At 45.7% G+C, this 12,840-nt stretch overlaps 1 protein-coding gene across 1 annotated transcript; it reads right to left on the minus strand.

The window, feature by feature from the left end:
• Positions 1-383: 383 nt before the first annotated feature.
• Positions 384-10,896, minus strand: LOC142652238 (uncharacterized). The gene is made up of 3 exons (XM_075827869.1): positions 10,585-10,896; positions 6,588-6,714; positions 384-2,898 (listed from the first exon to the last, which is right to left on the minus strand). The coding sequence occupies exons 1-3, from the start codon at positions 10,675-10,677 to the stop codon at positions 1,082-1,084; spliced, it is 2,037 nt and encodes a 678-aa protein (XP_075683984.1). The 5' UTR covers positions 10,678-10,896; the 3' UTR covers positions 384-1,081.
• Positions 10,897-12,840: the final 1,944 nt, after the last annotated feature.

The raw sequence follows: 12,840 nt of genomic DNA on the forward strand, positions 1-12,840 counted from the left end.
GATGGGCGGTGGGACGAAACACCTGTCAACATACATTGCACCTAGAATAATACATTAACATTATGCAACTTTCTAATATACTTTCTGCTTCAATCCTCCCCTGTTTGCATGATCTCTGCTTGCTCTCTGTGAATGGAAACCTTCTTCTTTACATCCCTAGGCTGAAAACCTAACCTAATCCCATCCTGTTTAGGTGCATATGTGGAAACAAAACGATTGCGTCTGTTTCTAAACGTTTTCCAATATCCTGATAAATATGGCGCATGTTGAACATTGATACACGAGCCCCTTTATATTCTATTTGTAGGACCTCACGAGAATTCGACAGTAGAGCGATGGCGCCCGGAGACCCGAAATCATCCGGAGAAATAAAGGCGGAGACATAAAGTAAATACTGCGATTTATATTATAAAAATAACGGTACGGTCGGAGGACTGCACATTCCACATATCCGGCGTACAATGTAACATGTTATATGGCGAGTCGCACAAGGTCGGCCATTACTCCCCGAGGCCGAGAATGAGGCTACGGCCTGCCCTGACGTCCTGCGATCGGGAAATGTGGGAGGAGTCTGACAATGGCGCCTGTGTCCATAGGTCTTGTTGCCCTATAATAATACCGTGTGCATAATTTGGGTATGTTGGCGCGCGCCATCTCTATCACGTCCGCAATACCCCATCGGGTGAACCGGTTTATACTGAAGAACACCCTGGCGCAGGGCTCTTTAAGGGTGGAGAACGGGGGAGGAATCGGCACTTTACAATATAACGAAGCCAAGTCTTCATTATATCGGTGCAAGAAGCTTAAGACGCAAGTCCGACTTCCCGCTTGGCACATCTTATTTCCATTTCGATCAATCATCTCGAACACAAAAGACATCAACCGGAAAAAAACAAAAATGTTGTATCCAACAACCATAGACCTGACTTATTGCAGTCCGGGGTGCGGCCGGTCATTATCATCCTATTATGAGTAGGTAATATGGCCATGATTATATAATATAAGAGCAGGAGATATCGATCTCCGGGTCCACAGTGGCATTCGAAGGCAGCGAGAGGAAATCCTTGTAGACGTTTCCATCCTACAGGCCAATCCCGTGGGTCTTTTGATGTGTGGTGAGATTCTGCTTGTGCCTAAAGGTCTTACCGCAGTCGTTGCACTGGTACGGTCTCTCTCCGGTGTGGGTACGTAGATGGGCGATGAGATGATGCTTCTGGATGAAGCTTTTTCCGCACTCGGAGCAGGTGAAGGGTCTTTCTCCGGTGTGGGTCTGCTGGTGGCATTTTAGGTATTCTCTCTTGCGGAAGCTTTGCCCACAGTCATTGCACTTGTAGGGCTTCTCCCCGGTGTGGGTACGACCGTGTATTTTAAGGTGCTCACAGGTGCTGAAGGTCTTCCCACATTCACTACAGATATAAGGACGTTCCCCGGTGTGCGTTCTCTGGTGTCTCACTAAATGCTGCTTCTGGATAAAGCCCTTTCCGCAGTCCGTGCAGGTGAAGGGCCTCTCACCCGTGTGGATCTGCTGATGCCTCTTCAAACAATCGCGTTTCCGGAACGTCTTCTGGCACGACTCACACTTGAAGGGTCTCTCGCCGGTGTGAGTGTGCAGGTGGAACTTCAAGTGCTTCAGGAATCGGAACGTTTTGCCGCATTCGCCACATTCGAACGGTTTTTCGCCGGATCCGATCCTCTGGCTCTCGCCGTTCTTGGCGTCTTCGTCCCGGCAGAGTCCCGTCTCCTCGTCCTGGGCTTTTTGATGAGCCTTGAGGAGTTTCTGAGACTTGAAGGTCCGGTCACAGTCATCGCACTTGTTGGGCCGCTCGCCGGTGTGTATTCGGTTGTGCCGCTTTAGATGCTCGTACGTTGTGAAGCTCTTACCACATTCGCTGCAGATATGGGGGCTCCCCCGGCACGTGCCAGTAGAGGAGCCATTATAGGGGAACTCCTCGACAATTACCACAGTGAAGGGTCTCTCCCCCGTGTGAGTTCTCTGGTGTCTGACCAGGTGATGTTTTTGGATAAAACCCTTGCCACACTCTTCACAAGAAAACGGACGTTCGCCGGTATGGATCTGCTGATGGCGCCTCAGATGTTCCCGTTTGCGGAAACCCTTCCCGCAGTCCTCGCACTCATGCGGTTTTTCCCCGCGATGTTGTTTCTGGTGAAACTTAAGGTGCTTGAAGGTGCGGAAACTCTCGCCGCACTCGTTGCAACTGTAGGTGGTCTCACCCGAGTGACTCCTCTGGTGGGCTAAAAGAGTCTGCTTGTGCCTAAACCGCTTCCCGCAGTCCTCGCACTTGTGGATCCTCTCCCCGGTGTGCGTCTGCTGATGGACCTTGAGGACCCGATGGGCTCGGAAGCTCTTCCCACAGTCCCCGCACTTGTAGGGCCTCTCCCCCGTGTGAATCCTCTGGTGGATCTTCAGACGTTCGTTAGTGCTCAGGCTTTTCCCGCACTCGTCACATTTGTAGGGCCTCTCCCCCGTGTGCGTCCTCAAGTGAGTCACCAAGTGTTGCTTCTGGATGAAACTTTTTCCACATTCGATGCAGTTATAGGGGCGCTCCCCCGTGTGCGTCTGCTGGTGGCGCTTCAGGCTGTCCCGCTTTCGGAAGTTCTTGCCGCACTCTGGGCACTGGTAGAGTTTCTCCGTCTCGTCTTTTAGAGAGTCGGGCTGCGCGGCGCCTGGGCTGAAACTTTCGGTATAAGAAGTGGCGGCTTCCACTTGGTTTCCGGCCTGACTTTGCTGGGACCGGCTGGGAGTGGAGGGACACGCGAGGTCGTCCTCAATCTCTGGGCAAGATGAAGACTGATCCAACACGGGGAGAGAAGAAGGGTCGACATGCTCCGGTTTATCAGTGAACTTCGTCTTGTCCTTCTCATTGACTGACGCGTCTTCTGCAGATAGACATGAACTGTATGTTAGAGGAAGACGATACTCCGAGCCACAATATTTCATAAAAAGACATTTGATACCAAAGGTATGATCTAAAGTGGCGTAATAATCTGCAGGATATATCACTATGTATCTGTCAGGAGGTAGAGGAGCAATGTTCTGCAGATCTGTAGAGAGGTCAGTGGTGTAATAACCTGCAGGATATATCACTATGTATCTGTCAGGAGGTAGAGGAGCAATGTTCTGCAGATCTGTAGAGAGGCCAGTGGTGTAATAATCTGCAGGATATATCACTATGTATCTGTCAGGAGGTAGAGGAGCGATGTTCTGCAGATCTGTAGAGAGGTCAGTGGTGTAATAATCTGCAGGATATATCACTATGTATCTGTCAGGAGGTAGAGGAGCGATGTTCTGCAGATCTGTAGAGAGGTCAGTGGTGTAATAATCTGCAGGACATATCACTATGTATCTGTCAGGAGGTAGAGGAGCGATGTTCTGCAGATCTGTAGAGAGGTCAGTGGTGTAATAATCTGCAGAATATATCACTATGTATCTGTCAGGAGGTAGAGGAGCAATGTTCTGCAGATCTGTAGAGAGGTCAGTGGTGTAATAATCTGCAGGATATATCACTATGTATCTGTCAGGAGGTAGAGGAGCAATGTTCTGCAGATCTGTAGAGAGGTCAGTGGTGTAATAATATGCAGGATATATCACTATGTATCTGTCAGGAGGTAGAGGAGGATGTTCTGCAGATCTGTAGAGGTCAGTGGTGTAATAATCTGCAGGATATATCACTATGTATCTGTCAGGAGGTAGAGGAGCAATGTTCTGCAGATCTGTAGAGAGGTCAGTGGTGTAATAATCTGCAGGATATATCACTATGTATCTGTCAGGAGGTAGAGGAGCAATGTTCTGCAGATCTGTAGAGAGGCCAGTGGTGTAATAATCTGCAGTATATATCACTATGTATCTGTCAGGAGGTAGAGGAGCGATGTTCTGCAGATCTGTAGAGAGGTCAGTGGTGTAATAATCTGCAGAATATATCACTATGTATCTGTCAGGAGGTGGAGGAGCGATGTTCTGCAGATCTCTAGAGAGGTCAGTGGTGTAATAATCTGCAGCATATATCACTATGTATCTGTCAGGAGGTAGAGGAGCGATGTTCTGCAGATCTGTAGAGAGGACAGTGGTGTAATAATCTGCAGGATATATCACTATGTATCTGTCAGGAGGTAGAGGAGCAATGTTCTGCAGATCTGTAGAGAGGTCAGTGGCGTAATAATCTGCAGGATATATCACTATGTATCTGTCAGGAGGTAGAGGAGCGATGTTCTGCAGATCTCTGGAGAGGTCAGTGGTGTAATAATCTGCAGGATATATCACTATGTATCTGTCAGGAGGTAGAGGAGCAATGTTCTGCAGATCTGTAGAGAGGTCAGTGGTGTAATAATCTGCAGGATATATCACTATGTATCTGTCAGGAGGTAGAGGAGCAATGTTCTGCAGATCTGTAGAGAGGTCAGTGGTGTAATAATCTGCAGGATCTATCACTATGTATCTGTCAGGAGGTGGAGGAGCAATGTTCTGCAGATCTGTAGAGAGGTCAGTGGTGTAATAATCTGCAGGATATATCACTATGTATCTGTCAGGAGGTAGAGGAGCAATGTTCTGCAGATCTGTAGAGAGGTCAGTGGTGTAATAATCTGCAGGATCTATCACTATGTATCTGTCAGGAGGTGGAGGAGCAATGTTCTGCAGATCTGTAGAGAGGTCAGTGGTGTAATAATCTGCAGGATATATCACTATGTATCTGTCAGGAGGTAGAGGAGCAATGTTCTACAGATCTGTAGAGAGGTCAGTGGTGTAATAATCTGCAGGATATATCACTATGTATCTGTCAGGAGGTAGAGGAGCAATGTTCTGCAGATCTCTAGAGCGGTCAGTGGTGTAATAATCTGCAGGATATATCACTATGTATCTGTCAGGAGGTAGAGGAGCAATGTTCTGCAGATCTGTAGAGAGGTCAGTGGTGTAATAATCTGCAGAATATATCACTATGTATCTGTCAGGAGGTAGAGGAGCGATGTTCTGCAGATCTCTAGAGAGGTCAGTGGTGTAATAATCTGCAGAATATATCACTATGTATCTGTCAGGAGGTAGAGAGCAGAGCAATGTTCTGCAGATCTCTACAGAGGTCAGTGGTGTAATAATCTGTAGGATATATCACTATGTATCTGTCAGGAGGTAGAGGAGCGATGTTCTGCAGATCTGTAGAGAGGTCAGTGGTGTAATAATCTGCAGGATATATCACTATGTATCTGTCAGGAGGTAGAGGAGCAATGTTCTGCAGATCTGTAGATAGGTCAGTGGTGTAATAATCTGCAGGATATATCACTATGTATCTGTCAGGAGGTAGAGGAGCAATGTTCTGCAGATCTGTAGAGAGGTCAGTGGTGTAATAATCTGCAGGATATATCACTCTGTATCTGTCAGGAGGTAGAGGAGCGATGTTCTGCAGATCTATAGTGGTCAGTGGTGTAATAATCTGCAGGATATATCACTATGTATCTGTCAGGAGGTAGAGGAGCGATGTTCTGCAGATCTGTAGAGAGGTCAGTGGTGTAATAATCTGCAGGATATATCACTATGTATCTGTCAGGAGGTAGAGGAGCAATGTTCTGCAGATCTGTAGAGAGGTCAGTGGTGTAATAATCTGCAGGATATATCACTATGTATCTGTCAGGAGGTAGAGGAGCAATGTTCTGCAGATCTGTAGAGAGGTCAGTGGTGTAATAATCTGCAGGATATATCACTCTGTATCTGTCAGGAGGTAGAGGAGCGATGTTCTGCAGATCTATAGTGGTCAGTGGTGTAATAATCTGCAGGATATATCACTATGTATCTGTCAGGGGGTAGAGGAGCAATGTTCTGCAGATCTGTAGGGAGGTCAGTGGTGTAATAATCTGCAGGATATATCACTATGTATCTGTCAGGAGGTAGAGGAGCGATGTTCTGCAGATCTGTAGAGAGGTCAGTGGTGTAATAATCTGCAGGATATATCACTATGTATCTGTCAGGAGGTAGAGGAGCGATGTTCTGCAGATCTGTAGAGAGGTCAGTGGTGTAATAATCTGCAGGATATATCACTATGTATCTGTCAGGGGGTAGAGGAGCAATGTTCTGCAGATCTGTAGAGAGGTCAGTGGTGTAATAATCTGCAGGATATATCACTATGTATCTGTCAGGAGGTAGAGGAGCAATGTTCTGCAGATCTGTAGAGAGGTCAGTGGTGTAATAATCTGCAGGATATATCACTATGTATCTGTCAGGAGGTAGAGGAGCGATGTTCTGCAGATCTCTAGAGAGGTCAGTGGTGTAATAATCTGCAGGATATATCACTATGTATCTGTCAGGAGGTAGAGGAGCGATGTTCTGCAGATCTGTAGAGAGGTCAGTGGTGTAATAATCTGCAGGATATATCACTATGTATCTGTCAGGAGGTGGAGGAGCGATGTTCTGCAGATCTGTAGAGAGGTGAGTGGTGTAATAATCTGCAGGATATATCACTATGTATCTGTCAGGAGGTAGAGGAGCAATGTTCTGCAGATCTGTAGAGAGGTCAGTGGTGTAATAGTCTGCAGAATATCAGTATTTATCCATTTCCAGGTATAGAAGTGAATGGTCTGACTACCCAGAGTAATGAGAGCTTCATAATTCTCTTTCATCATGTCCTTGTACAGCTCTTTCTGACATTCCTCCAGATCCTTCCATTCCTCCTCCGAAAAATACGCAGCCACATCATCAAAGGTCACCGGGACCTGGAGGAAGAAGAAGAGGACCGTGGTCAGTGGGTCAGTCCATGGTCCGTCTAATATCCTGATATATCTTTATATACTATCTACAAGGAGAATATATACAACCCAGAGCTGGGCCCTTGATGGGGCCCAACACTAACCTGCTTCCTCTACAACCTTTCACACAGTCATAGAATTTGCACGCAGCCGCCACAAGGGGGAGCTCACTGCATGCAGATTTTTAATCAATATGCTGTTTGTTCCCCCTAGTGGTGACTGCAAGCAGACAGAATGTTATCAATATCTGTATGTAGTGAGCTCCCTCTAGTGGTGGCTGCAGGCAGCAGAATATTATGATGTAATTCTATGGGAGCTGTATATATCTGTATGTAGTGAACTCCCCCTAGTGGTGGCAGCAGGAGAATGTTATCATGTAACTTTATGGGAGCTGTATATATCTGTATGTAGTGAGCTCCCCCTAGTGGTGACTGCAGGCAGCTGATTATTATGATGTAATTCTATGGGAGCTGTATATATCTGTATGTAGTGAGCTCCTCCTAGTGGTGGCTGCAGGCATCAGAATGTGATCATGTAACTCTATAGAAGTTGTATATATCAGTATGTAGTGAGCTCCCCCTAGTGGTAGCTGCAGGCAGCAGAATCTTATCATGTAACTCTATGGGAGCTGTATATATCTGTATGTAGTGAGCTCCCCCTAATGGTCGCTGCAGTCAGCAGAATGTTATCATGTAACTCTATGGGAGCTGTATATATCTGTATGTAGTGAGCTCCCCCTAGTGGTCGCTGCAGGCAGCAGAATGTTATCATGTAACGCTATAGAAGTTGCATATATCAGTATGTAGTGAGCTCCCCCTAGTGGTGTCTGCAGGCAGCAGATCATCATGTAACTCTATGGCAGCTGTATATATCTGTATATAGTGAGCTCCCCCTAGTGGTGGCTGCAGGTAGCAGAATGTTATCATGTAACTCTATGGGAGCTGTATATATCTGTATGTAGTGAGCTCCCCCTAGTGGTGGCTGCAGATAGCAGAATGTTATCATGTAACTCTATGTGAGCTCTATATATCTGTATGTAGTGAGCTCCCCCTAGTGGTGGCTGCAGGTAGCAGAATGTTATCATGTAACTCTATGGGAGCTGTATATATCTGTATGTAGTGAGCTCCCTCTAGTGGTGGCTGAACCACAAGACAGATTTACCGCAGTAACTATCTGACGTGGTATTGGCCGAGAAGCAGTAGCATAAATAAGAGGCTGACCCTGGGATTTCTGTCCTTGTTTTGCAGCCATGTTCGTGTCTGTAGATTAGACCCATTCAATGGGGTTTTCAGCTTTGACATTTAGTGTTCATTTTATTGAATGCTAAACATTGAGTCCCTGCGATCCTGCCGCTGTGTGGGATCATCCACAGAGTTGTATGAGGTTCTGACCATTTTACTGTATGGGGTCTCTTAACATGGGCACAAAAATAAAGCAAATATCACTAAAATTGTTGAATTGTATCTGCATATTAAAGGGCGTCTGGTATCAGCTAAGCTAGTGGTCACTGACGGTATTGCACCGCTCAACCACACAGTGACAGAGCGGAGAGAGATGTCTATATATCTTATATTACATCGCTCCCGTATAGGTCAGAGCTGCTCAGCACGGCATCGTCCACATCGCTGTGTGCAGCCCCCCAATACAGTGCACAACATGGTACCATATTGTAGACCACGTAGTTCTGTGTGGTGCTGTATACCCGGCCGAGTTTCTCATATGTAAAAGAATGATAATAATCCTCACCCTATAAAAAAAAAAAAGTTCCAGGGCTGTATCAAGTAAACATAGGGCCCCACAGCAGAACTTGTAACGGGGCCCCACTCCACCATAACCACCATCAGCAGCAAGTTGAGAGCATGAAAAACGTAGCAATATTATGGTTTCCCTAATGAGCAGATATAATGCACACAGTGATGTCACAGTACAGGGATCATACACACAGTGATGTCACAGTACAAGGATCATATACACAGTGATGTCACAGTACAGGGATAATGCACACAGTGATGTCAAAGTACAGGGATCATACAAACAGTGATGTCATGGAACAAGGATAATGCACACAGTAATGTCACAGTATAAGTATAATGCGCACAGTGATGTCATAGTACAAGGATAATGCACACAGTAATGTCACAGTACAAGGATCATATACACAGTGATGTCATGGTACAAGGATAATGCACACAGTAATGTCACAGTATAAGTATAATGCACACAGTGATGACACAGTAGAAGAATAATGCATACAGTGATGTCACAGTATAAGTATAATGCATACAGTGATGTCACAGTACAAGGATTCTGAACACAGTAATGTCACAGCAGGAGGATAATGCACACTGTAAAATGTACACAATGATATCACAGTACAAGGAAAATGCACCCAGTGATGTCACAGGGACAAGGATACTGCACACAGTCATGTCACAGTTTAAAGATATTGTACACAGTGATGTCACAGGACAAGGTTATTGCACACAGTGATGTCACAGTTTAAAGATATTGTACACAGTGATGTCACCGTAGAGACATAAACATGATTTTGTAGCACAGGAATAACTCTCGCAAAAAAGGTCGCCATGTAAATTGTGACATCACAGCGTAGAAAAACAAACAATATAATGATATGACATGCAGGTATAATGCAGCCATGATGTCACAGTACGGGGATAGTGCAAAAAGTAACGCCGCAGGAGGAGGGTAATGCACACGGCAGCGGTAACCATGTAAAGCCTTATTCACACCAACGTGTGCGTTTTGCGCGTTGCAGTTGCGTGTGTCATCAGTATGTGCTGCGCGGCTGCGTGATTTTCACGCATATGCCGTGCTTATGACACGCGGTTTTTATGTTTTCATTTATTTGTTTTACAACTGTAGCGCGAATCACGCGCGGCACACGGAAGAGCTTCCTGATGTGCCGTGCGCGATTTTCACACACCTATTGACTTCAATGGTGCGTGATGCGCGAAAAACGGGCAAGTATAGAACATGTTGTGAGTTTTACGCAGCGCACATACGCTGCATGAAAATCACGGACTGTCTGAACGGCCCTATAGACTAACATAGGTCCGTGCGACGCGTGTGATTTTCACGCGCGTATCACGGACGTATTACACGTTCGTCTGATTAAGGCCTAACACAGTAGGGGTATGTGCACACGACAACGCCAAATACATCTGAAATTACGGAGCGGTTTTCAGGAGGAAACAGCTCCTGAATTTCAGAAGTTTTTGCAAGTACTCACGTTTTTTGCGGCGTCTTTTACGGACGTAATTGGAGCTGTTCTTCATTGAAGTCAATGAAAAACGGCTCCAATTACGTCCCAAGAAGTGACATGCACTTCTTTGACGAGGCTGTAATTTTACACGCCGTCTTTTGACAGCGACGCGTAAAATTACAGCTCATCGGCACAGAACATCGTAAGACCTATTGCAAGCAACGAGCAGATGTTTGCCGACGTATTGGAGCCGTCTTTTCAGGAGTAAAACTCCTCCATTACGTCTGAAAAGAGGTCGTGTGAACATACCCTCATAGTCTGGGCAACTTGAAGAACGGACGCAAAACCACATTAGTTTGGCCATTCCTCGGCGCTGGGATATTTCGCATATTTATGTGGCGGGTGTGTAATAGAATATATATATATACACACACACACACACACACACAACACACACACACAACACACACAGACAGACCAGGGATCCCGAGTAACAAGTCACATGTTCTGCGGGATATGTTGGCATCATATAAAGGACGGTATAATGATGAGCGGACACGTGTGCCCTGCCATGGCCCCCGCAGACGTCACCCCCAACTATCAGCCCCTCGTACCTGCGCAGCGTCTCCCTCCGGTAGGGGCTTCTCCAGCTCTCTCCGGGCGGACGAGAGGCTCAGCCTGTCTCCTGCTGTCACCGAGCAGATCATGTGGGACCCAAACCGGGGGCTGACGCCTGCCTGACGCAACCGGACGACGGCCTCTCCCGTAATGCCATGAACCGGGGCTGCACCCCCAAATACCCCGCAGCCGATCCCCCAAATACCCCACAGCCGAGCCGAGGCCTAAAGAAAAAATCTCTGTGAGCTGCTGGAGAGGAAAGAAAGCAGGAAGTTCCTCCCTCAGCCTGACATGAAGAAACGCTCCAAACACCCCCTCCTCACCCTGCAGCTGCGCTCCACCCCCTGTCAGCTCAGAGCCCACCTCTGACACTGCATCATACACACAACACACAACACACACACCACACAACAACACATACACAACACCCGCACACACAACACACACCACACCCACACAGACACAAAATCAAAAACACACACACAACACACCCACACACAACACACACACCAACACAACAACACACAAAACACATACACACACAACACCCACAACACACACACACAACACACCCACACACAACACACAAAACACATACACACAACACCCACACAGACACAACATCAACAACACAACACCCACACACAACACACACAAAACACAACACACACACAACACATACACAACACCCGCACACACAACACACACAACACCCACACAGACACAACATCAACAACACACACAACACACCCACACACACAACACACAAAACACATACACACACAACACCCACACAGACACAACATCAACAACACAACACACACAAAACACACACAAAACACAACACACACACAACACCCATACAACACCCGCACGCGCGCGTGTGTACACACACACAAACACATACACAATACAACACCTGCACACATACACACAAAACATACACAACACAACACCCGTACACACACAACACATACACAACACAACACCCGTACACACACAACACACACAAGACACACACACAACACACACACACACCAACACCTGCACACACACACACCAACAACACAACACCTGCAAACACACCAACACCCACGCACACACACACCAACACCTGCACACACACACGAACACAACACACAACACACACACACACACACGCCAACAACACCTGCACACACACCAACACCTGCAAACACACACACACACCAACAACACACACCAACACCTACACACACACACACACACACACACCAACAACACACACCAACACCTGCACACACACACACACACCACACACTACACACACACACCAACACACACACAACACCCGCACACACACGTCCTTCTAAATGAATTACTTTATTTCAGTAATTCAATTCAAAACATGTCCCTCGTATATTCTATAGATTCATCACACACAGAGGATTTATTTAGTTTTTCTTTCAACTCCTTCGGGACGAAGACATTTTTTAATTTTTGATTTTCGTTTTTCGCTCCCCACATTCCAAGAGCCAGAACTTTTTTATTTTTCCTACAATAGAGCGGTGCGAGGGCTTATTTTTTGTCGTTTCTTTTTGTACCATTTATAGTTCCATATAATTTAGTGGGAAACTGAAAAAAATTATTCTTTGCGGGCTGAAAATGGAAAAAACTGAGATTCCTCAATTATTTTTGGGGTTTCGTTTTTACGGCTTTCACCGTGCGGTAAAAACGACAACTTATTTTTATTCCTTGGCTCAATACGATTCCGGTGATACCAAATTTATTTCATTTTGTTTATATTTTACTACTTTTATTGATAATAAACTTTTTGTTAAAAAAAAAAGAATGTTTTGTGTCGCCGCATTCTGAGCCATAACTTTTTGATTTTTTCACCGATTGAGCGATGTGAGGGCTTATTTTTTGCGGGACGAGCTGTCGTTTTCATCGGTACCATTTTTTGGTACGTAGAACTTCTTGATCACTTTTTATTACATTTGTTTTGAATGTAAGTTTTGAATAAGTTGACCAAAAAATAGCGATTTTGGTGTTTTACATTTTTACGGCGTTCACCGTGCGCATTAAATAACGCTATATTGCAATAGTTCAGACTTTTACGGACGCAGCGATACCAATTCTGTTAACTTTTTTTATTTTTTACATTACTTTAGGGGGAAAATGGGAAAAGGGGGGTTTTTTGAACTTTTAATATTTACATTTTTATTTCACTACTAAAAACTTTTTTTTTACTTTTTTTCACACATTTTATT

The sequence above is a fragment of the Rhinoderma darwinii genome, chromosome 5 (assembly GCF_050947455.1).
Source record: "Rhinoderma darwinii isolate aRhiDar2 chromosome 5, aRhiDar2.hap1, whole genome shotgun sequence".
Lineage (NCBI taxonomy): Eukaryota > Metazoa > Chordata > Amphibia > Anura > Rhinodermatidae > Rhinoderma > Rhinoderma darwinii.